This window comes from Ailuropoda melanoleuca, chromosome 12, assembly GCF_002007445.2.
Source record: "Ailuropoda melanoleuca isolate Jingjing chromosome 12, ASM200744v2, whole genome shotgun sequence".
NCBI lineage: Eukaryota > Metazoa > Chordata > Mammalia > Carnivora > Ursidae > Ailuropoda > Ailuropoda melanoleuca.
Window position 1 is genome coordinate 28,894,166 of NC_048229.1, and position 26,149 is coordinate 28,920,314.

Genomic DNA, 26,149 nt, shown 5'->3' on the forward strand with positions numbered 1-26,149 from the left:
CTGGCCAGCTCCCGGCTGCTTTCTGGACAACAGCCAAAGTGATCCTTCCAAACATAAATTATATCGTGTCAAGCCTCCTCTCCTCGAAACTCCCTAATGTTTTCTCATCTCGAGGAATCAAATCAAGGTCTTACCATGTCCTTGAAAGGCCCTTATGTGACCTGCTACCTCAAACCCCAGCCACTACCCATTGACCTTCTCCCCAGTCTCGCTCTGTCTACTCTTCTAAATTCTTCAGACCAGACTCCCGCCACAGGCCTTTGAACTTTCCAGTTTTACTCTGGAACATTCCTTACTCAGGGAGCCTACTCACATCCCTCATCTACCTGCTCAAATGTACCTTAATAAGGCTTTCCTGTTCCTCAAATCACAACCAAGGCCAAGCACTCACTATTCATTCATGTTGTTTTAATGTTCCTTACAGCCGTTCTCACCCGCAGACCCTTACCTTCAACCTCCATCCATTCCTTCCTCTCATCCAGCCCATATTTACTTAAATGTTGAATCTCATCTGCTCTCTGTAATGACTACACCCAGAACATGACCAACACTTCCCTCCAGCCATACCGAAGCCAATCGATCTGTCATCTTGTTGTGCAAAGCCTCTTATATGGCACCCCTGCCCACTATTGTCTACTGTCTATACAACAACCAAAGAGATTCTTTCGTGTCATTCCAGTACTCAAGAACTGTTCATGGTTTCTCATCTCGTTAGAAATAAAATCATGATTCCTTGAAATGGATTACTTGAATGATCTTACTCTCCCTTCCCCTTGCTGCTACTGCCTCTTTGGTCTTATCCATCACGCTCCTGACAGCACACTCCACTCTGTCCACACAGCTCCTTAATGTTTCTCAAAACACATTCCTGCTTTGAGCTTTTAAACTTGCTATGCTCTCTACCTGGAACATTTCCAATACAGCAGCCTGCTAATTTCCCTCGCCTCTTGGCTCTAAGGCACCTTATCAGAGGGGTGTTCCACTCCTAAAGAGGAGACCAAGCCCCTACTGTTCTGTTATAGTAACTAAATTTTTATCACAGTACTTTTCAACCCCTGGACATATTATTTATTTATTTTAATTTTTTGAAACCTTCTCTTAGAATGAAAGTTCTTGGTCTATGAGTATGCATTTTCTTACTGCTCCTACCCTCAAGCATACAATGCTATCAAAAAATAATTTTTAAGGGAATGAATGAAGGAAGCAATCACATGTACAGAACACAGTGCAGAGAGTGTAGAAGAGATGACGAAACTCTGTATTTATGTGAGCAAGATAATACACTATGGAGATCACAGAAAGAATTTCATGTCATGTGGCAGGTAACGTGGTTAACTGGGACTTAATGTCAGAATATGATGGAAAACAATAGAAATTTTAGGGAAATGAACACAACAGTGTAACACCTACAATGAATGAGAAGGAAGTTCAAAATTAGTAAACACACAAAATTAAAGTAGGCATGAGTTATGATCTGGCTTAGGTTGGAATGAAGAATGGAGGGTGCCAAAATATCTTTTTAGTTAAAATTCATGAACAAGAGACTCCTTTTAAGAAGAGAGCTCTGTATATAGGGAACATTTGAGGTAATGTCGGGATGGCGGGGATGTAAGATGCACAAGAGTATAGAGAATCTAAACTTATGGGGGTTTTCTGGGAGGGAAGATGATGAGAGTTTCTTGCATTTAGTGGGAACTCGGGAGAGTTGCCAAAGGGATGAGTGAATTATACAGAACTAAAGTCTGGTGGCTCACTTTGGGGAGATGTCAATTTTCCTGCAGGGAATAGAAGAGGCTTAGCTTATTAGAATAAAGAAAGTTTGAGGTACTTAGCTGGCTCAGTTACAGGAGCACGTGACTCTTGATCTCAGGTTGTGAGTGGGAGTCCCACACTGGGTGTAGAGAGTACTTAAATAAATAAAACTTGAAAGGAAAGGAACGGAAAGGGAAAGGAAAGGGAAAGGGAAAGGGAAAGGGAAAGGGAAAGGGAAAGGAAAGGGAAAAGGAAAAGGAAAAGGAAGAAAAAGTTTGAAGGTTTAGGAGACCAGATGAGAAAATGGAAAACAGAACCTTTGGAGAACCTCCAAGTGAGGAGAACGGCCCAGTGAAGACCAGTTTACTTTGGGGACACAGCATCCAGGATGGGGTGAAGGTCAGGAAGGAAAATCAACATTACCACTGGGACAGAAAGGTGCAATAGTTAGAAAACAGTGAGGAATTCAAAGTTTTCTGTTTGGGGGGAGGCCTCTGGACAGTGGACTTTTATGGCAAGGAAGGCAGAAGAGAGTATGAAGAAGAAGGAAAAGATCTGAAAATCCTAAGAAAAAGAGAATTATGAAAATAAGCAAAAAAAATTAAGATGTAGATAAAATAAAAATGGAATAGATCCCAGAATGGGTAAAAGGTACATTTTTCTCTAAATTCCTACGATGAAAAAGAGGTCACACAGGAGAGAGATGCATGGAGGCACTGCCTACCTATCCTCTAACCCTCTCACAACTGTGCCTCTTACCTGACCAACCAGAATATGATTTCCACAGCCTGGCCCCCTCCTGGTTCTCAGACTCACCTGAACGGGTTCGACAGGCGATGTCATCTTCCACTGTCCATGATGGTTCTCCTTGATCAAACCTGGAGAGCATATCTGGTTTGCTGGTGTGAGAACCTGTTCGTGGGAAATAACAGAAGCCAAGACTAAGCTTTAGTCTTGGGGTCTTGGAAGACCACAGAATATTATAGTTAAGGACAAAACAATTTTCACATTATAAAGGAAAAACATACCGCACTACGTGTCTCCTCTACTGCTGAAACTCTACCATAGTACTTCACTTCTGACCCCTGATACACACCAAGGAATTCTNGGGGTTTTCACACACCAAGGAATTCTGTGACACCAAAGGACACTGGGTGTTCAACAATTTAGCTCAATTCTGACATTCTCCACCTCGTGATGGCTTCAGATCCCACAGGTTAGGGTTCACTCCCACAAGACTGCACACCCCCTCCACTTCCCTCATACTTCCCCCATTGCAAGTCCAGATAGTTTCCTGGGCTTCATGGATCAGAGGTTCCCATGACCCCTTTTGAGATTCAATTAATTTGTTGGAGCAAGTTTCCTTTTTACATTACTGGTTTATTATAAACTCAGGCACAGCCCAATGGAAGAGATACACAGTACAAGGTATGTGGGAAGGGGTGTCGAGCTTCCATGCCCTCTCTGAGCACTTTCCTCACACCTCCTTTTGTTCACCAATTCAAAAGGTCTCTAAAACTGTCCTTTTGGGGTTTTATGGATACTTCATTAAGTAGGCATGATTAATTAAATCATTAGCCTTTGGTGACTGATTCAAACTCCAGCTCTTCTCCCCTCCCCAGAGGTGAGTTGGAAAGTTCCAACCCTTTAAGGATGGTTGGTTCCCCCAGCAACCAGACCCCATCCTTAGGTTATATAGTGGCTTTCCAAAAATCACCTCATTAACATAAACTCAAATGTGGTTGAAAGGGTCTTATTAGGAGCGCCTGGGTAGCGCAGTCGTTAAGCGTCTGCCTTTGGCTCAGGGCGTGATCCCGGCGTTTCGGGATCAAGTCCCACATCAGGCTCCTCCGCTGGGAGCCTGCTTCTTCCTCTCCCACTCCCCTGCTGTGTTCCCTCTCTCACTGGCTGTCTATCTCTGTCACATAAATAAATAAAATCTTTAAAAAAAAAAAAAAAAGGGTCTTATTATATAAATAACAAAAGACACCCATTTTACCTTTATCTTCTTATAACTTAGAAAATCACAACTGCTACAAGAACTCTGTGCCAAAATTCAGGGTGAAGACCAAAAATACATGTATTTCATATATATGTACGTGTGATATATATATACGTCATCATATATATATATCACACATATGTACAAAGTAATGGCTTGCACTCAGGAGAAGAGAGAATATACCCATGTGTCTGGAGCCAGGGAGGGGGACTGAGTTCTCACTTCAGAGCAGCACAGACAGTACAGAGCTTTAAGAAGCTGAGAAAGGAAAGGCCACTGATGCGGACCCTCCAAGTGACATTGGGGAGCTGTCCTCACCCACTGACACCAGGTTCCTATAGTTCTCCAACATCACGTCCCGGTACAGCTCCTTCTGAGCAGGGACCAGGAGCTGCCACTCCTCCCAGGTGAAGTCCACGGCCACATCATCAAATGTCAGGGATTCCTGTAACAACAGTGTTCTCTAATGAAGTGATGTCCTTTTAATGATATATACGAAATATTAAAATTTTTCTGCTTATTTCCACTCTATAGGTTGTACCTAGATATCTAGTGGGGTTTTTATTTTGACACATTCTGGGAGAAGCAAATGCCTAATTAAATATTCTGTAATTGGGCACAGTCATCCATCCATTCATCCAATGAGAAGTTTCTATAACATGTAGAAGTTCAATCTTCTTGTTAACCTAGAAACAACATCCATATGTATATGACAGACAAAAGATATATGTATATATGCTTTTCAGATTAATGCAACTGATTTTTTTCTTTTTCTTTTTTTTAACAATAATTTTTTATTATATTATGTTAGTCACCACACAGTAGTACATCCTTAGCTTTTGATGTAGTGTTCCATGATTCATTATTTGCGTATAAATGCAACTGATTTTTCACAGGCCTCTACAACTCTGTTAGGGAACAAAGGAAAGAATAAAACAAACCAAAAGTCACCTGGGCCTGGATCATTTTTTCTGCACCCTGAAAACCGCTGGCAGTGGGAAAACTCTCCTTTGCGTCTTCTGGATCTACTTTTAGTTACTCTTCAGAAATCTCAGTCTCGGTCAGGTGTGCCCCCAGAAAAACTGACACCACATCTGGTAACTTCTTCCTCCTTCACATGATCCTCTTGTTCCTGGGGCATCAGGACCTGCGGGTTGAGGAGACAATGTAGTCTGAGTGGTGCATTTTCTCTGGGTCCAGATGCTGTCACTGCTCCTGAGCCCTCACCTTAACACATGCACACAGTACTGCTAAGTGTCCCTTTATTTGGTGCCCCAGAAGACCGATTCTTCAGACCAATAAAGCCTGGTACATGTTTACCAGAAGACGTGGATAAGAATTTCAGTAACAGCATAAAGCCTGAGCCTCTAGTAAACCAATAAAGCCTGAGGTTCTGAATGTAGTGGAGGTTTTCCTTCCTTCTGTGATGTGTAAGTGGAGTGAGTGTGACACGAGAAGAGGAAAATGAGATCTACCCCAGCACCATGCCTCAGGAGAAGGGGAATCTCACACAGATCACTTTTACAAAACATCCCACACAGAAGGAGAGGATTGGGGCACTGTTTTCCTTTAAGCTATGAGCGCTCAGGTATCTCTTCAAAGCTTTTGTACAGTCTGTGAGTATAGGCTCTTCAGTTTGAAAACCAATGTACTGGGCAAATCAGAGGCATTGTCTTACAAGTTATGTATTATTGTCTCATAGTATCTTAGGAAGTTTTATATAGATAAAAACATAAGTACAGAATATTGTAAATAAATTGGGAGAGTGGTAAATGAAGTTGAAGTGTTCTCAGATTCCTATATCATTGGCGAAGAGTGTAAAAGTACTAATTAATATAAGAATTTGACAAAAGAAGGTTCCATGCTGTATGTTATCTCTAGTGTTACGATGAAAACTAACAATTGTCTTAATATACATAATTTTCATGCTAACAGAAGGGGGAAATATAATGACAAGAAATTCATCCAAAACAAGGCAAAAAAAAAAAAAAGAATAAGGAACTGAGAACAAGTGGGGTAACTACAATGCACTTACATGACTGTTTTTAAATAAAATATACTAAGAATTATATGAAGTATAAACAAAACAAGGATTTCAGTAAATTAAACACCAATGTCTCAAAACAGTCTGACTGGATTAAAATTTAAAACCTAATAACATGCTATTATAGGATAAATGTCTGACACAATGACATGGAAAGCTCAAGAACAAAAGATTAGAAAAAGATATACCATGGGAAAAGTAACCATACATAATCTGGTGTAATTTTATTCTCAGACAAAATGGACCAGGAGGCCCAAAAATTACTACAGAGAAAGAGAAACAACACTCACTGGTTAAGAGGTTCAGTTCGCCACATTATAAAAATTTGCAATTTCCATCCACTTAACAACATAGCGTTGAAATGTATACAGCAAAAATGGACCCAAAAACAAGAATAAACCAATCATTCCAATAGAAGACTTCAACACACCTCTCCCAGTAACTCACAGAACAGCCTATCAACAAACAAAATCAATGGCATTCTTTTGAAGAACATCAAAAACATCTGATACGTAGGAAGAAATACTGAAATCTAAAGACTTAAATAAATAGTAAGATGGACTATGACAATGGCTCAGAACACCAAGCATTTTATTTTTTTTAAAGATATTTATTTATTTGACAGAGATAGAGACAGCCAGCGAGAGAGGGAACACAAGCAGGGGTAGTGGGAGAGGAAGAGGCAGGCTTCCAGCGGAGGAGCCTGATGTGGGGCTCGATCCCAGAACGCTGGGATCACGCCCTGAGCCAAAGGCAGACGCTTAACGACTGAGCCACCCAGGCGCCCCATGACTGAGCCACCGAGGCGCCCCAGAACACCAAGCATTTTAAAGATGTCATGTCTCTGGGGCGCCTGGGTGGCTCAGTCGATTAAGCGTCTGCCTTCAGTTCAGGTCATGATCTCGGGGTCCTGAGCCAAAGTCAGATGCTTAACTGACTGGGCCACCCAGGTGCCCCTAAGGTTTTCTTTTAAAAAAATGATGCAGGGACAAGCAGATAGCCATGCTGGGGATGAGGGGACAAGGAGATAGCTGAACCACACCTCACATCATATACAAAAATCACTGTAAGGGACAACTATCAATGTTAATGAAAGATGCAAATCAATAAATCTGTAAGAATATAGGAAAATCTCTCAATGATATTAGGGTATGGAAAGATATTTAAACAGGCTACATAAACAGTACAATAAAGCAAATGATATGCTACTGGAAGAACTATAAATGGTACAACCACTCTGTAAAACATTCTGGCATCACCTATTTTGGGTGAAGTTAAACACACACTGAGACACAGCAATTTCACTCTGAGATATACATCTAAGCTATACCACCCTTCACACCAAAATAAGGGCACATGTGAACCAGAAAACAGACAAGAATTTTCACAGCAGCATTATTCCTAACAATCCAAACTGCAAACAATACGTTTAATTAATAGTAGGAAAACCTGCCATATAGTCAAAACATGGAATGCTAATGTAAAAACTACAACTTCTATCCACCTTGCAAGCTAAGAATGCTTTCCATGTTTTTAAAGAATTGTACTACAAAAACAAAGAAGCATACACGAGAGACTTTCTGTGGCATGAAACTCCTAAAATATTTACTGTGTATTCACAGAATATGCCTGACTCTGGTTGCAGAGCAAAAACAAATACACCTATATGCAAAAAGTTGAATCATTCTTAAAAATATTGAGGAAAAGCAGCCTCACCTTTAAAGATGCATGAAGTATAATTACACTGACCCACAGAAATAGGCACTAGATAAAATATGATTACGAATGATTTTTAATATGATAAAACCATAAAGAAAAGCCTTAAAGTACTTGATATCAACAACAGGATGGTAATTACCTTTGGGTGTAAGGATGCAATATAATTGGGAAGAGGCTCACAGCACACCACTGGGTGCTGGCAGCATTCTGTTTCCTGACCTGGGCAATGATGACTTTATATAAATATACATTACTTTTATACAGATCAACTTGTAGAACTTTTAAACTAACAAATAAATAGAAGTGCTCCACGAAACCAAAAGCTTGTTCTTTAAAAATATCAATAAAACATACCCATTTGTAGTGAAAGGGATAACTCAGGTAAAATAGACATTTTTTTGGTCTTGAAAAAAATACTATGAACATTTTTGGGTCACTAAGTTTGAAATCCTGGATGCATTCATAATTTTATGATCTAACCCTCCTGGAAACATGTTAACTCCAGACAATATAACAGGTGAATTTTATGGGTAAGCAACTGGACACATATGTATGTCTGCTACCACCTAACTGCTGAGTAGACCCAATACACTGAGATAAGAATAAACTATAAACATTGGAAACTGGACTGAAATTTAAGCTTATACTCAGACAATATCATCATGGACACGGAAAAAGAGATTCAAGGAATTACTAACATAAAAGAGAAAATGCTCCTCCAGAAACCACTAAGCAGATTTTGGCATACAGCTGGTTAGAACTGCACCATATAATATACTAAGCTCACTTCACAGAAATTCAGTCATTAGCAATGGGAACTGGAACCACCATGACTAAGACCAACCAGCACTTACTAATAAACCGAGATGTGGGTCACCTTGCAAAAGGGAGGGATACCAAACAAAATGGAGATTCTGTTAGCAAAGAATAAAGTGTGAGTGTATGTCAGGCAAGGAAGCAACAGTGTTCGCCGCTGCTAATGTGTTAAGAGGTGAGTGCAGACGTTGACAAACATTTTCTGCAAAGGGGCAAATATTACACATTTTCAACTTTAAGATCCCTAGCACAAGGACTCAATTCTTCCTTTTCCGCGGGAAAGCAGCCATAGACGACGCCTAACAGATGGGGGAGAGGGGTAGCGGTTTAATCCCTCGGTCTGCAGTTAGTCAACCCCTGGACGATAGACTTTGAAAAACAAACAAAAACCAGAGGGTTTCGAACTACTGTTCTGGGCTCTGCAGCGTTCGGTCCCAGCAGCCTGAGAAACCTCAACCCAAGCTCCAGCCCCGGGTCCTTGGCGTCGAAAGCTTCAACGCTCACATGCATCTCTCCGTACCAGACACTGATTACACACGCCCTTATTAATCCGAAACCCTGGCCAGACACCCCGATGTTATGAGCATCCACCCGCGCCCCAACATCACTGAGCCCCAAATTAAATCCCCCACTGGAACCAGACCCTGCGATCATCGAAAATAAGCCGCATCACCTGCACTACCGACAAGCGGACGTATCTGCAGAATCCCAACCTCTCGACAGCCGAGACACAGTGGCTGAGCTCTATAGACCCTTAGCCGTCTTAATGACCCCAAAGGTACCCTAACCACAGACAGGTGAGTCATACCTCCACTTTTGCGCTCGGCCCAATCGATCCCCGCCAGTAATTACACATGCTCACCCTACTCCACTTCCACCCTGTGGACATCACGTCATCCTGTGAGAAACAAACCTCCTACGGGACAAAACAGAAAACAAAAACCAGAAAATCTTCAAGGAATGAAAACATACACTGACCTGATTTTCTCCAGACCAAAGCGAGAGTCTAAACGTAACACTTCCGCGAACTGCTTCTACTCCTGGGAACGTCGCCCAAACTTTTCGTCAGCCTATGGCGGCCGAGGAGGACCCGATGCCTTTGAAGAATGGCGAACAACTGTTTGCCGTTATTTCCAGGGAGGCAACATGTCCGCGCCCGCTCGTTGTGGCTGTAGGGGCGGCCATGTTGGAACACCTGACGTACACAAGGCAAAGGGATGGGTTTGCGGCCACAAGCTTGGGATCGCCGAGATCGTGAGAAGCCACTGATACTCGTCCTCAGTGTTGGCTGGTGCGGAAAATGGGTAGATTTCCAGAGACTCAAGCTCTTGGAGGCAAAAATGGTGTGGGCTAAAACGTGTTAGCGGGCTGAACAGGAAGAAACAAGGTCAGGGTGTATATTATCCACTCTGTATTTTAAAAAAAGGAAGTTTCAAAACAGTGTAAGTTCAGGTGTGGATACCGCAGGAGAGAAGGAACTTCTGGAGAGAAAAAGTAATACATCAGGTAAACGGACACCCACGGAAAGCTTCTGGTGAAAAATTCCTTGCAGGAAGCGGTTTTTAAGAACAGAAAGATTTGGGGCAGCTAGTACAGTGTTGTTGCGGGTTTGTTGAGCACAGTGGTCAAGGAAGAATTCTTGAGAGGTACTGTGGTGAAACTTAGTAATTTAGCTCAGGGACAGGACCCCTCCGCGGAAAGAGCTGCCCTTGCATTGCTGTATGAAACTGGTGGTTATATGCTTAGTGCTCAAGGACAAAGGGACATACCCGGGAGTATTAGATCATTAATGTTTTCTTTGAATTTCTACTCCTAAAACTACATTTGCAAGATTTCGCTGGTGCTTATCTTTCAGTTTGATATCAACAATGGGTGAGATTTACAGGCAATCATGAGGCCCTTTAAGAATGTAGCAACCAGCACATATTTGATTCTTATTGAAACAGTGTAGGTCAGCCTTCTGGGCTAAAGGTGAATGACTGTGCTTCTTTCCCTTATGGGTGTGAGATTGGCCATCACCAACTGAAGGAAAGAGCACACCAAGTACCAAGATAATTAAATGGGATTAGTCTTTTCAACAAACAATGCTGGGATAATTGTATTTCTGTTTGCAGAAAAATAAATTAGGACCCTTAACTCTAACCATATACAAAATTAACTAAAGATATTTCCCAGACCTAAATATAACGGTTAACAGTATGAAATTTAGAGAGGCAAACTGGAGATAATATTCATAAACCAAATAAGTTAGCCAGTGAGTTCTGAGAAAAGACAGTAACGGATGAGCCATAAAAGAAAAAGTATTAAATTGGACTTAGTTAGAATTAAAAACATTTGTATTTCGGATACCTGGCTGGCTCAGTCGGTAGAGCATGTGACTCTTGATCTTGGAGTCATGAGTTCAGGCCCTACATTGGGCATGGAGACTACTTAAAAAATAACAATAAATAAAAATATCTGTACTTTTTTTTCCTTTTAAACATTTGTAATTTCTAAGCACAATATTTAAGAAGTGAAGAATGGAGCCAGAGATTGGAAGAAAATATCTCCACATTATACATCTGATAAAGGACTTGTATTCAGAATATGTAAAGAATTGTTGGGATGCCTGGGTGGCTCAGTAGGTTAACTGTCTGCCTTCAGCTCAGGTCATGATCTCAGCGTCCTGGGTCTGAGTCCTGCGTTGGGCTCCTTGCTCAGTGGGGAGCCTGCTTCTCTCTCTACCTGCTGTTCCCCTTGCTTGTGCTCACTCTCTCTGACAAATACATAAAATCTTTAAAAAAAAAATGTCAAAATTCAACAATAACAAAACAACCATCCAGTTACTTTTGGTGGTCATGAAAATTTCTAAAAATTGGATTGTGGTGATGGTGGCACAAGTCTACAAACTTAGTAAATGTCATTGATCTGTACATTCACTAATGGTAAATGTTATATGTACATTTTGACAATAAACCTGTTAAAATGAATTGCTGTACCATACTACAAAATGTATAGGGTATGATTTTTTTTTTAAAGACACCAAGTATAATTGCAAAATATAAACTACCTAGGAGTAAAAGTAAATGGAGATGTCTGGAACATATAAGAAAAAAGTTACAACAAATCTTGCAGTGAGAATGTAAGAATTTGGATAATGAGAGGATCAAAATAAAAACTGAACATAATCGAAGACTTTGTTCTTCAAGTATACCTTACTTTAATGCATACATTTTATGTAACTCTAGTTACCATCCTACAAATTCACCTATATCATTACAGCCGCTTAATAATATTATATATAGATATGCATAAACATTTTATAGTATGGAAGTATGTTTACAATGAGAAACTAAGTGATAAAATTAGGTTACACCTATTTTCCCCAGTTTTCTTAAGATATAATTGACATAGGGGCACCTGAGTGGCTCAGTCGTTAAGTGTCTGCCTTCCGCTCAGGTCATGATCCCAGGGTCCTGGGATCAAGCCCTGCATCAGGCTTCCTGCTCAGCGGAAAGTCTGCTTCTCCCTTTCCCACTCCCCCTGCTTCTGTTCCCTCTCGGTGTCTCTCTCTCTGTCAAATAAATAAATAAAATATTTTTTTAAAAAGATATAATTGACATAGGTTATATCAATTTTTTAATTTATTTATTTGACAGAGATAGAGATAGCCACCTAGAGAGGGAACACAAGCAGGGGGAGTGGGAGAGGAAGAAGCAGGCTCATAGCGGAGGAGCCTGATGTGGGGCTCGATCCCATAACGCCGGGATCACGCCCTGAGCCGAAGGCAGACGCTTAACGACTGCGCCACCCAGATGCCCCATATCAATTTTTAATAAACTTTTTAATTTTGGAAAATCTTAGATTTACAAAAAAGTCACAAGATACTATAAGGAGTTCACATATACCTTATTCAGCTTCCTCTCATGTGACCACTTTATATAATTATGGTACACTTGTCAAATTAAGAAAACAACATTGTATAATACTCAACTATATTACAGATTCTATTCATATTTCACAAGTTTTTCCACTACTATCTTTTTTCTGTCCAAGAATACAATAATGCATTTAGAAATCAAGTTTCCTTGATTTTCTCATGTCTTTGACCATTCCTTAGTCTTTTCTTTTTCATCTCTCAATTATTTTGAGGAGTACTGGTCAGGTACTTTGCATATTGTCCACCTTTTGGGTTGGTCTAAGTTTTCCTCATTAAACAGGGGTTATGCATTTTGGAAAGACACTCAGAACTGAAGTTCCTTTCTCATCACATCATGTGTAGGGTACCAAATATCAAAATGACTTAATGTTGATATCCTAGTAAAAGTATGCTTGCCAGTTTTCTCCACTGAAAAAATCAAAACCAATTCTGGCCAAAAAGAACCATCATATATAGTGCTTACATCAATAGATTTCAAGACTTACTTATAAACCCATACTAGTCTTGGTATCGATAGCATTGTTGAAAAGGTAAACACATAGATCAATGGAACAGAATAGAGATCCCTGAAAAAGACCCACACAAAGCAAACTGTTTGACAAAGGTACAAAGGCTATTCAGTGTCGAAAGGACAGATTTCAACACATCATGCTGGAACACGAAGACATCCCTAGACAAAAAAAAAAAAAAGAAAAAAGAAAAAAGAATCTAAACATTCATCCCACAAGTCATATATCTGATAAAGGACTGGTATCCAGGACACAAAGCATTCTTAAAAGTCAACAATAAGAGAACTCAGTTTTAAAAATGGGCAAAGACCATGAGCAGACACTTGATCAAAGACAAACAGATGGCAAACAAGCACATGAAAAGATGATCAACATCATTCGTTATTTGGAAATTACAAATTAAAGCTGCAGTGTGATTCAAGTACCCAGATATTGGAATTGCCAAAATCAAAAAAACTGAAAGTGTAAAATACTGGTGATAAGGTGGAGTAACAGAAACTCTTAATATTTGCCAGCGACAAGGCATATTAGAAAATAGGCAGAGTCTTGAATGTGGATGACCTCAATTTTTAGAAATGTGATCTAAAAAATTTCTTTTAACAAAATGGCTCTCACTGAGGAGAATTTAGGAAAAGGGTTGCTTTTACTTGTGTCAAACCTGAAAGGAAATAGCCGGGTAAACTAGGCCATAAGTTAAAAATTCTCTCTTTATTCATGGACACCCCACTTGATCATGGTGAACTACTCCGATTTTGCGGGGGGGCAATGAGAAGAGTGGATATAGGAGACAAATTTTTCTTCACATTTTTGTAGGAACCTGGAGAAGGAACTCGAAAAAACCGAAAGGAAATGTTTCCACCATCCGAAGGTTGAGCCTCAAAACACCCACTAGCCCGGAGCTATGGGTCTCAAAACTTCCAGACTCCTATGTTCTCAAACACAGACAAACCCTGCACTCCCCAAACAGCACTGACCTCAAATTCGATCTCAGGTTCAGCCCCAGGAGCTCTGGTCCATGAAATTCCTGCCCCTACCGCCGCAGGCTGCCCCCTCTCAGGAGCCCCAGGTGAAATCGCTAAGGTAGCCCAGGGGCAGGGATCGTGGGTCCACACCTGCCACCTAGTTTTCAGTCACCGAGCCGGGCTGAGTTAACACACTGGCCCCAGGCCCTGACCATCGGCCCTTCATCATCAGTCTCTGAGGACTACGCCTTAACTCACGTCTGCATTCCTCCGTGACTGACCCCAAACCCGCCAGACGTCCCCACGCGCGTTCCCACTTCACCGGCTGGGCCCCTCACTCGGGGACCACACCCAGTCAGGCGCACCAGACCCCCAGCCTCTGAGGGCTCCCCGGACCGCGTCTGCCTGCAACGCTCTCCGCGCCCTCCCCGCCAGCGCTGCGGCGTCGCGGGCTGCAGGCAGCGCGTCGGGCGCGCTCTGGTCCCGCCGGAAGTGCGCTCTGCTAGCTCGGGGCCTGAGAGCTCCGTTCCCCCGGAAGTGCGCTCTGCTCGCTCGCTGAGAGCACGCGGGTGTGAGGTGACCACCGTTTCCTCCCAGAGCGTGTGTGGCGCTTCTGACTGGAGCGGCCGTTGGCTGCCAGCAGTCTCCCCAGCGGGAAGAAATGGAACCGTCTCAGGGGCACCCGGAGCCTTCCTCTCAAGAGAGGGTCACAGGCGCAGAGCTAACTACCTTTCAGAGGCGGGAACTTAACGTAAGCCCGCTATGGCGTGGGGCGCGTTCTAATCATGAGTTTGGGAAAAACAGCAAGTTGATGGTTCCCCTGAGCCGTTGGGCAGGAAGAACTTGGGTGCGGCCAGTTTGCAATAAGTCCGGTGTTCAAATGCAGAGAAGACCCCAGAGAGCTCCTCGCTCTATCTCCGTTGCATTGTCCTCCTCCTGTGCGTCTCCTTTCCTCACACAACTGCCACAGGACACTTCCGGTCACCAAACGTATGTGGGGATTTCCACACACCCAGCAATTCTCCAGGGCAGCAGCTGGCGGTCCTGCGATGTAACTCCATTCTGACACTGTCAACGTGGAGCTAGTTCAGATCCCACAGGGGAAGGCCCCAGTCCTACCAAGTGTACCCCTCTCCCCTTTTCATATGCGGAGGGCAAGCCCCGGGTCTGCATGCGCCCTACAATTTCTGACGTGGCTACAAGCGGGAGCCTCCCACAACCCCCTCCTCTGGTTTCATTAATTTGCTAGAGCAGCTCATAGGATTCAGAGACAACACTTACACCAGTTTATTAAAGGCTACGATAAACAACATAGGTAACAGCCAGATGAAGACCTACATAGGCTGTAAGGGAGGGTCCCAAGCACAGTAGCATCTATCCCCATGGAGTTGTGGTATGTTATCCTCCCTGTACCTGGATGCGTTCACCTACCTGGAAGTTCATCTACCATTGGGGATTTTTTGGAGGCTTCCTCAGGTAGAATTGATCAATTGTTAACTCAATTTCCTTCCCCCCTTTCTGGTGGATTGGGGGGTGGCAGGGTAGGGGGGCATGGCTGAAAGTTCTAAGCTTCTAACTATGGCTTAGTCTTTCTGGTGACCAGTCCCCATCCAGAAGCCATACAGGAGCCCACCCAGGGTTGCCTCAGAATAAAAAAAATACACCTAGTGCACTCATCACTTAGTAATTTACAAGGGTTTTAGGAGTGTGTGCCAGGAACCAGGGGAAGAGACCAATGTATATACTTTCTATTATATCACAAGGTCAAATAGCCAACTTCAAAGAGTAAGTGCTAAATGATTCTACTTTCCTCATATTCTATAAATGACAAATTGATAGAATCTCTGATGCCAGGGGTTAGGGTCACAGAAAAATGTGACCATGAAGGGGTTTGTTGACAAAACATTCTGTGGTGTTGGTTACAAAAACCTACACATGTGATAAAGTTTCTTAAAACTATATATAAAAACCAAACAAAAATTTGTACGTTAAAACTGGTGAGATCCAAGTAAATCCTGTGGTTAAAAGCATTATAATAATTTCACTTTCCTCTATTTTATAATGAACTCAGGTTATGTAAAATGTTACCTTTGGAAGTAGCAGGCTGAAGGGCATTTAGGAAATCTCTGAAATATTCTATTTCAAGTTCAAAACTGATGGTGCTTATAACTTGGTTAAACACATCCAAATATATTGAGTTATACATATGAAATGAATAAATTTCATTTTGAAGTACTTCAAGTATTCTGTAATAACAATGAAACTTGGAACTAAAGAAATTCAAAAGTTAATTATATAATGACACAGGCATGGAACACTCCTGCATTGTACATATTAAAATTTAATCCATGGGGAGAGTAACTGCCGCTATTTAAAATTTATAAAATCAATAACAAGGCAATCAGGAATATAGCTGAAGTACCATGTTCTGAATGCTTGTGAGGCATATTATCCGTTATGTTTAGACGTGACAGATATGCTCTCATTCATCATTTTCCCAAGGCTTAAGTTGTCTGATATTTTGCTGAAGTCCCCCACACTGAATGTGTTCCTAAGTTACTTCTGTACAGATTTCCTGGCAAATATATTACTTCAAGCCCTACTATATTTATTGCCATAGGAAAGTACTTGTCTAGTGTGAACTGACATCTTTTGAGGTCTTACTTCTGGGCAAAGGTTTTCCCACAGTTATATTTCTACCAATTAGAAATTTCATTATCTGTGATGATCACATGATAGGGTCTACTTCCGATTGAAGGCTTTCCTAGTCTGTCACATTCATTGAATCTATTTCTGTCTACACTTTTTAGATGTATAATATCCTAAAATATTTTCATCAAGGCTGATCGTGAGTTGTTTTGTAAATTTTTTCATCAACATAAAATATGACACAATTGATCACTAAAGATAATATCATTCTTTGCATTATTTTCATTACATGCTATTATCTTGAGGGCCTACAACTGACAACAGGTTATCCCAAAGTGACTATGTGTGAATTCTCTTATGTTTAACAAGGATTGACAAGTGGGCAAAAGTTTTCCCACAATCACTGCATCCATAGGGCCTCTCTCCTGTATGTTTTCTCTGATGAACATTAAGCCCTGACTTTGTGGTGAAAGCTTTCCCACATTCACTGCATTCATACGGTTTCTCTCCTGTGTGAATTCTCTGATGGGTAATGAGATCATTTTTACGCAAAGAAAATTTTCCACATTCAGTACATGCAAAGGAAGTTTTTCCTGTGTGAAATCTCTGATGTTGTATGAGGCAAGTCTTCTTCCTGAAGGCTTTATCACATTCATTGCATTTGTATGGTTTCTCCCCAGTATGAGTTTGCTGATGTATACCTAGAGTACTCTTCATGGTGAAGCCCTTTCCACATTCATTGCATATATACGGTTTCTCCCCAGTATGAGTTCGCAAATGTGCAATAAGCATGCTTTTCCCAGTTAAGCCTTTGCCACACTCATTACATACATAGGGTTTTTCTCCTGTATGAGTGCGCCTATGTACATTGAGATGACTCTTCTCTGTGAAGCCTTTTCCACATTCATTGCATATATAGGGCTTCTCTCCCGTATGAGTTCGCTGATGTCCAATCAGCCGTATCTTTGCTGGAAAGCCTTTTCCACATTCACTGCATACATAAGGTTTCTCTCCCGTATGAGTGCGCTGATGTACAATCAGACGGCTCTTCACAGTGAAGCCTTTCCCACAATCATTGCATATATATGGCTTCTCTGCAGTATGAGTTCGCTGATGTACAATGAGATCACTCTTCATGGTAAAGCCTTTTCCACATACACTACATACGTAGGGTTTCTCTCCTGTATGTGTTCGCTGATGTCTGATGAGAGGACTCTTCAAGGTGAAGCCTTTTCCACACTCATTGCATGTGTAGGGTTTCTCTCCTGTATGAGTTCGTTGATGTACGATGAGACAGTGCTTCATTGAAAAGCCTTTTCCACATTCACTGCATGTATACAATTTCTGTTCTGTATGAGTTTGCTGATGTGTGATAAGACTGTTCTTCAAGGTGAAACCTTTCCCACATTCATTGCATATAAAAGGTTTCTCACCAGTATGAGTTCGATGATGTGCAACAAGACGCCTCTTCTCAATGAAGCCTTTTCCACATTCACTGCATATAAAGGGTTTCTCTCCTGTATGAGTTTTCTGATGTGTAGTCAGACTAAACTTTGTAGAGAAGGCTTTCTCACATAGACTGCATCCATGGGGCTTTTCTCCTGTATGAGTTCGCTGATGATAAATAAGCCGACACTTCTTGATGAACGCTTTCCCACATTCGTTACATGTATAAGACTTCTGTCCCGTATGAGTTTTCTGGTGTACACTGAACTGTGATTTCTTGAGGAATGTTTTGTCACATTCAGTACATTCATAATGTTTCAGGCCTGTATGAATCCTCTGATGTTCAGTTAGCCTGGATTTTCTAGAGAATGCCTTCCCACACAGACTGCATCCATGAGGTTTTTCTCTAGTATGAACTCTCTGATGATCAGTGAGCTGAGACACCTTGACAAAGGCTTTCCCACATTCATCACATATGTGGGCTTTCTGCATGTTTTGAGTTCTTTGCTGTTTAATGACCTGGGAATTATTGTTGATAGGTTTTACATTTACAGGAAATTTTATTACACTATAAAATTGTTCATGGTTAGTATGAAGAAGGAATTTCCCATTTTCATTAAACTCAGTAGAGTTCGTTGAGTTACAGTTTATACTCTGGCTTTCAAAACTTATATTTGATTTTAAAGGTTTTTCACATAAGTCAAACATATCATAATTTTGTTTTAACAGGAAATGACTTTCACTCTGATTAAGAATATTCGCAAATGTATTATGTTCACAGCACTGTTCCACACTCTTCTGAATGCTTTGATTTTGCAAGTGACACTGCAGAGGATCATCAACTTTCCTGATTTCTAGGAGAGAAAAGAACAATGAATCATTCTGTGATCTCTCATAATCTTAGATTGGAATGAAAATGTTTTAAAAATGCCTTTGTGTGGGGGTGCCTGGGTGGCTCAGTAGGTTAAGTGTCTGACTTTGGCTCAGGTCATGATCTCAGGGTCCTGGGATCGAGCCTCACATTGGGCTCCACACTCAGCGGGGAGCCTGCTTATCCCTCTCCCTCTGTCCCTCCCTTCATTCGTGTTTGCTCTCTCTCTCTCAAAGAAATAAAATCATTAAAAAAAAAATAAAGTTAAAAGTAGAACTATCCTGGGGCACCTGGGTGGCTCAGTCAGTTAAGTGGCTGCTTTCAGCTCAGGTCATGATCCAAGGGTCCTGGGATGGAGCCCTGCATCAGGCTTTCTGCTTGATGGGCAGCCTGATTCTCCCTCTCCAGTGCTTGTGCTCTCTCACGTGGTCTCTCAAATAAATAAAATCTTAAAAAAAAAAATAGAACTACCCTACGATACACCAAAGGATACAAAAATACAGATTTGAAGAGGCATATGCACCCTGATGTTTATAGCAGCATTATCAACCACGGCTAACCTATGGAAAGAGCCCAAATGTCCACTGACTGATGAATGGATAAAGAAGACGTTGCATATATATACAATGGAGTATTACTCAGCCATCAAAAAGAATGAAATCTTGCCTTTTGCGATGATGTGGATGGAGCTAGAGTGTATTATGCTAAGTGAAATAAGCCAGTCAGAAAAAACAAATACCACACAATTTCAGACATGTGGAATTTAAGAAACAAAACAAATGTACATACAGGAAGGGGAAAAAAAAAAGAAGCAAACCATAAGAGACTCTAAACTACAGAGAACAAACTGAGGGTTGATGGAGGAAGGTAGGTGGGGGATGGCCTAAATGGGTGATGGGTATTAAGGAGGGTACTTGTGATGAGCACTGGGTGTTATATGTAAGTGATGAATCACTAAATTCTACTCCTGAAACCAATATTACACTATATGTTAACTAACCAGAATTTAAATTAAAAAAAAATTTTTTTTTAATTTTATTTATTTGACAGAGAGAGAGACAGCCAGTGAGAGAGGGAACACAAGCAGGGGGAGTGGGAGAGGGAGAAGCAGGCTCCCAGCGTTAGAGCCTGATGTGGGGCTCGATCCCAGAATGTCGGGATCACGCCCTGAGCCGAAGGCAGATGCTTAACAACTGAGCCACCCAGGCGCCCCCAAAAAAAAAAATTTGAAAAAAAAAAAAAAAAAAAAAAGAAGATGTGGTATACACATACTACGGAATATCACTCAGCCATAAAAAAGAAGGAAATCTTGCCATTTGCAACAACATGAATGGACCTACAGGGTATAATACTAAGTGAAATATGTGAGCCAGAGAAAGACAAATACCTTATGATTCTACCCATCTGTGGAATTTAAGAAACAAAACAAGTGAACAAAGCAAAAAGAGACAAAAAAGCAGGCTCTTAAATACAGAGAACAAACTGATAATTGCCAGAGGGGAGGTGGGTGGGAGGATGGCTTAAATAGATAAGGGGAGTGAAGAGCAACTTACCTTGATGAGCACAGAGAAATATATAGAATTGTTGAATCATATTGTATACCCGAAACTAACACTGTATGTTAATTATACTTGAAGAGAAAAGAAAAGAATCAGACTCAAGGTCTTAAAAAATTAGTGGAAATTCCATTTTGCCATCACTTTAGAAATTGAAAAGTAATGATAAATGGGCACGACTGACTGAATTAAAAAAAAATCATGTGAAAACTTTTGTTTTAGGAAAATAAATGCAGTGATAACATCTAATAACTAAAGGAAAATCTGAATTAGCAAAACCATGAAGGAAATCATTTGAAGCAGATATAAGTTATGACCTGGTTTGGGTTGGAAATCATGTAGCCATGTTAAAAAAGATATTTTCTTGTTAATCAAATGACCTTTAAGAAGAGATCTCAGGAGCACCTGGGTGGCTCAGTCAGTTAACCGTCCAACTCTTGATTTCTGTTCAGGTCATGATTTCAGCATTGTGATACTGAGCCCCGTGTAAGGCTGTGGAGCCTACTTAAAATTCTCTCCTCCCCCACGCCCCCCAAAAAAGAAGAAAGCTCAACAAGTAGAGAACACTCAAGGTAATGAGGTAATGCCAGGATAGGGAGAAATTTAAAATGTGTAGTTGTGTTGAGCTGAAAAAGAACCTAAATTGTTTTTAAAAAGGATGGAGAGAATATGATTCCCGTTCTCATACACAAAATGGGAAGTCATGGGCTAGCTGCCATGAAGGAGTAAAATACATAGAAAGAAAGCATGCATTAGACAATATTAAGAGAGAAGCCAATTTGGATGTTGGAGAGAAGGGAAAGAGGTTAATTCATGGGAATAGAGGAAGCTTGTTAGTTATGAGAACTGAGAAGAAAATGAAAACAGAAGTATGGAGAACCTACAGGGTTCTGGTGGGAAAGTGGGGGAGGAGAGCCAAAGAATGACATAAATGGACAGCAAAAACCAGGTTACTGTGGAGACAAAGCATCCAAGGTGGGGTCAGATGTTATGGAAGGAAATCATTATTTCCTAGTAAGGTAGGCAAGCAAAGCAGTAAGAAAAAAGTGATGAAGTCAAAGTTGTTTTTTTTCCATAGAGGCCTGGAAAGTGGAATTTCATAGCAGGAGAGGTGGTAACACAGGTAAAAACACTGTCACAGTGGAGGAAGAAGAGGAAAATTAGAAAATCCTAGGAGGGAGAGCCTGATTGGCTCAGTCACTGGAGCATACGACTCTTGATCTCGGGGTTGTAAGTCTGAGGCCCATGTTGGGTATACAGATTACTTAAAAATAAAAATCCTTAAAAAAATTAAAAAGGGAGCACCTGGGTGGCTCAGTTGGTCAAGCATCCGACTCTGGATTTTGGCTCAGGTCATGATCTCAGGCTGTGGGATCGAGACCTGCATCAAGGCTCCCAGGCTTGAGGATTCTCTCTCTCCCTCTGTCCCTCCCCCTGCTCACACAGGCTTTCTCTCTAAATACATAAATCTTTTTAAAAAATAATAAAAGAAAAAGAAAAGAAAATCCTAGGAAGAAGATGACTATGCAAACAAAAACAAGTATATAAAGTAAACAGGGATCTGATCTCAAAAGAAAAACGGGAATATTTTCCTCTAAACTTCAACAAAGAAAGAAAGTTCTCAAATGGGAAGAGAGATACAGAGAGGAGCTGTTTATGTTTCCTCAGACACTGTCACAGTTCTGATGCCTTCTCTGACTGACCAGAATACTACTGCAGCCATCCATCTTGCCAGTTCTCCCTCACCTGGGCAGATTTGACTGTGGATTTCATCTTCTATCATCCAAAGTTCTTCACCTCGTTCCAACTTGGAGAGTGCATCTGGTTTGCTGGCTTGATACCCTGTTCATGAGAAAAGATAAAAGACTCAGTGGACTGGGGTACATCAACAAGGGATAATGTTACATTTTAGGGACTAAACAGGTTTCCCATCTGTAACATTGAGGCTTTTCTCTCAAAATATGGGACATTATACCTTCTTGTCTAAGGCGAGAGAAAGATCTGAGGATCTACCATTTCAAAGTGTTAAAGAGTTAAGTAGCTGAGAAAGAAAGCCACTGGAAAAGCACCCTGTGAGTGACACAGGAGAGCTGTCCTCACCCACTGACACCAGGTTCCTATAATTTTCCAACATCATGTCCCGGTACAGGTCCTTCTGAGCGGGGGCCAGGAGCTGCCACTCCTCCCAGGTGAAGTCCACAGCCACATCATCAAATGTCAGGAATTCCTGTTACAACACAGTTATGTTTAATGAAGTGATATTCTTGTGATATGGAAAAAACAGATAAAGGAAATTATTCTGCTTCTTTCACTATATAGGAAATGGTGGGTTTTATTCTTTAATACACTGTGATAGACGAAACTTGTATAATATTATGCCATTGGGCAATCTTCTATTTACTCAACAAATTTGAAAATTTAAGAAAATTTCTGTAATACGTATCACTAAATCCTCTTGCTAGTATAAGAACATCTATAATCTGGGGCGCCTGGGTGGCGCAGTTGTTAAGCGTCCCCCTTTGGCTCAGGGCGTGATCCCAGCGTTCTGGGATCAAGCCCCACATCAGGCTCTTCTGCTGGGAGCCTGCTTCTTCCTCTCCCACTCCCCCTTTGTGTTCCCTCTCTCGCTGGCTGTCTCTCTCTGTCAAAATAAATAAATAAAATCTTAAAAAAAAAAAAAAAGAACACCTGTAATCTATATATTATTTGAGCATCTATTTGTCAATACTGAACTATATAATACTTATAAGCAGACAAATAATACAGATTTCTAAATTCACCAAGAGCATTTGAGCCAGTACCAAAACCAGTAATGAAGAGACTGCAGATAATAGAGTCACAAGGCAATACATACTAATTGCAGTGGTTAATAAAATAAACAAAATAAAAGAAACTGTATAAAACATGTATAAAGCAAAAGGATTAACATGATTAAGCAAATTTGTAAAAAAAAAAACTATAAACACATTTATGGCACATATATGTATATAGACAAATATATATGTATGGGTGCATATCATTAGGCAGGGCTAATACCATAATAGATACAATGAAGAAATACATTTTTTACATTTATAAGTAGTAAGGGTAGTTAAGGACCTCACCCAGCACAATATCTCTCTGAAGAACCATCAAAGACCTATGTGAACTTCAGACCTATGAGCCATGAAACATTAACATTCCTCAAGGAACCAGTCTGTTTTCTCCTCACAGTTGATACCTGTGATATTGTGATGTAAGAAGTTTGTATTTGGTATTTATCTCTGGTTCCTTTCACAAGAGCTCCTAAAGCCCTGGAATTTCCTAAGCGGTTAGGGTGGGAGGGGCATCTTGCATTATTTGTAACTAGCTCCTTTCAACCATACCTGAATTTATATAACAAGGTAACTCTGGTGGGCCCCTAGATACCCTAACATATGGCTGGTTGCTAGGGGAAACCAACCTATTGTTTACAGGGCTAGAATTTTCAGCCCCACCCCAGCTGTCCAGGAAGGGGAGAGGGACTGGAGATTGAGATAATCACTAATGGCCAGTGATTTAATCAACTGCCCCTACAAGATGAAGCCTCCATAAAAAACACTACACTCCAGGGGCACTTGGGTGGCTCAGCAGGTTAAGCGTCTGACTATGGCTCAGATCATGATCTCAGGGTCCTGGTAGAGAGTACTATATCTGGCTCCGTGCTCAGCGGGGAGTCTGCTTGTCCCTCTTTCTCTGTCCCCCCCGCCCTGCTTGCTCACACATGCACATATAAATAAATAAAATATATTAAAAAAAAAAACACCACACTACACTACAAGGCTCAGAGAACTTCCAGGTTGGTGAGCACATCGAGGTGCTGGGAGGGTAGCTTGCTTGGAGAGGGCATGGAAGGTCCTTGCCCCTTCTCCCATAGCTTGCTTTATGCTTCTCTTCCATTTGGCTGTTACCATCTTCTACCCTTTATAATAAACTGGTAATTGTGAAGTGTTTTCCTGAGTTATGTGAGTCAGTGAATTATCAAAACCAACGAAGGGATTGTGGGAACTGCCTATTTGTAGTCAAGTCAGAAGTATGGGTATCCTGGGCACCCGATACTTGACATCTGAAGTGAGGGCAGTCTTGCAGGGCTGAGCCCTATGAACTTGTGGAGTATGATAGTAACTCCATGTCATCAGTGTCAAGATCGAATCAAACTGTAAGCAGGTGGTATCTGGAGAGCTGGAGAACAGGTTATTGGTGTCAGAAGTGTTGGCAGTAGAAACAGATCACAGTAATGCCTACCATGTAACTTACCAAGATTCTCTTGTGATGACTGTCAGAGATATTTGCAGCACACCGACAGCTAATGTGACCTAGAGGGTCTTACACAGTCACATATATTCATTCCAACATAAATCACAAAGTAGGAATCCTATGAAAAATAGGTTCCTGATCCTACTTTCCTCAGACTTCTCCAGATCCTGCTATTTTCAATTAAACTTTTCTTTTTAACTGCACTGATTTTTTTTTATATAGATCTCTACAAATCCATTGGAAAATAAAGGAAAGAATAAAAGAAACCAAAAGTCACCTGGACCTGGATCATCTTCTTCTGATTTTGGGAAATGGCTGCTAACTTGGATGCTCTGTCTTTAGCTCTTCTGGATCAGCTCTAAATTTCTGTTCAAAAATCTCAGTTTCCTGGGGCGCCTGGGTGGCACAGCGGTTAAGTGTCTGCCTTCGGCTCAGGGCGTGATCCCGGCGTTGTAGGATCGAGCCCCACATCAGGCTCCTCTGCTATGAGCCTGCTTTCTTCCTCTCCCACTCCCACTGCTTGTGTTCCCTCTCTCGCTGGCTGTCTCTATCTCTGTCAAATAAATACATAAAATCTAAAAAAAAAAAAAAAAGAAATCTCAGTTTCCAGTCAAGGGTTTCCCCAGAAATGATGTTACCTAAGTCTTGAAGTCTTTTCCCCTTGTTCCCTTGATCCCTCTTATTCCTGGGGGGCCAGCACCTACAGACTGAAAAGTAAGTTAATCTTAGTGGCACATTCTTTTTAGGCCCAGATGTTGTCACTGTTGCTGTGCATTCACCTTATTAAACCAAGGCCCCCAAAAGATCAGTCTTTTTATTAAGTGCTCTGGGCCAAGAAAACATAATATTCAGAATGTTTGGGAAACACACCTTTCCTCTGTAGAGTAGAAGCAGTATGACTGTTGAAGGGAATGTGGGACAACGACCCAGAAGAGTGTGACACCCAGTGGCAGGGGACTCTTCAGGCAGATCCATTTTAGGAAAGAGGACATACAGACAGTTAAGATGTACACATTTTTATTTTTTTTTATTTTTTTAAATTTATTTATTTATTTACTTATAGAGAACAAGAGAATACCTGCGCGTAGGAGATGGGGAGAGGGAGAGAGAGAATCCCAAGCAGGATCCATGCACAGCACAGAGCCCAACACAGCGCTCAATCTCATGACCCTGAGATCAAGACCCACGCCGAAACCGAGAGTTGGATGCTTAACCAACTAAGCCACCCAGGCTCCCCATTTATCTTTTAAATCATTCATGTCCATCTACCTCTTCAAAAGTCTTCTTACATCCCAGGATGCACACACTTTGGTTTTGAGAACATGGTGCTAAGCAAATAATAAGCAGGGTCTTATTTAGTTTCTCATTACCATCCATTTCTTGATACTCTGTAGACTATTATAAGTACAAAACTATATAGGATAGTCGGCAAAAATATGCTTTAGAAATAGAACTGAAATAAAGACATTTTCAGGCAAAAGCAGAGAGAAATCTACATCAGAAGACCTGTGTTACAGCAAATATGAATGTTCTTCAAACAAAAGGAAAGGATCCTTCAACATAAGTAGAGGAGCAAGGGGTCAAGAGAAACAAAACCGCTAAGTAAGAGTTTAAGTGTAAATTAGTACG

General features: G+C 41.1%; 1 protein-coding gene across 1 annotated transcript in view; it reads right to left on the minus strand.

The window, feature by feature from the left end:
• The window catches only part of LOC100481129, a 36,027-nt gene that overhangs the window by 4,027 nt on the left and 5,851 nt on the right, over positions 1-26,149 (minus strand). Inside the window, 8 exon segments of the mRNA XM_011235184.3 lie at positions 2,569-2,664; positions 4,073-4,199; positions 4,706-4,788; positions 14,089-14,278; positions 16,684-16,878; positions 16,880-18,672; positions 21,992-22,087; positions 22,346-22,472. Coding sequence (XP_011233486.2) covers positions 2,569-2,664; positions 4,073-4,199; positions 4,706-4,788; positions 14,089-14,278; positions 16,684-16,878; positions 16,880-18,672; positions 21,992-22,087; positions 22,346-22,472 — 2,707 coding nt within the window.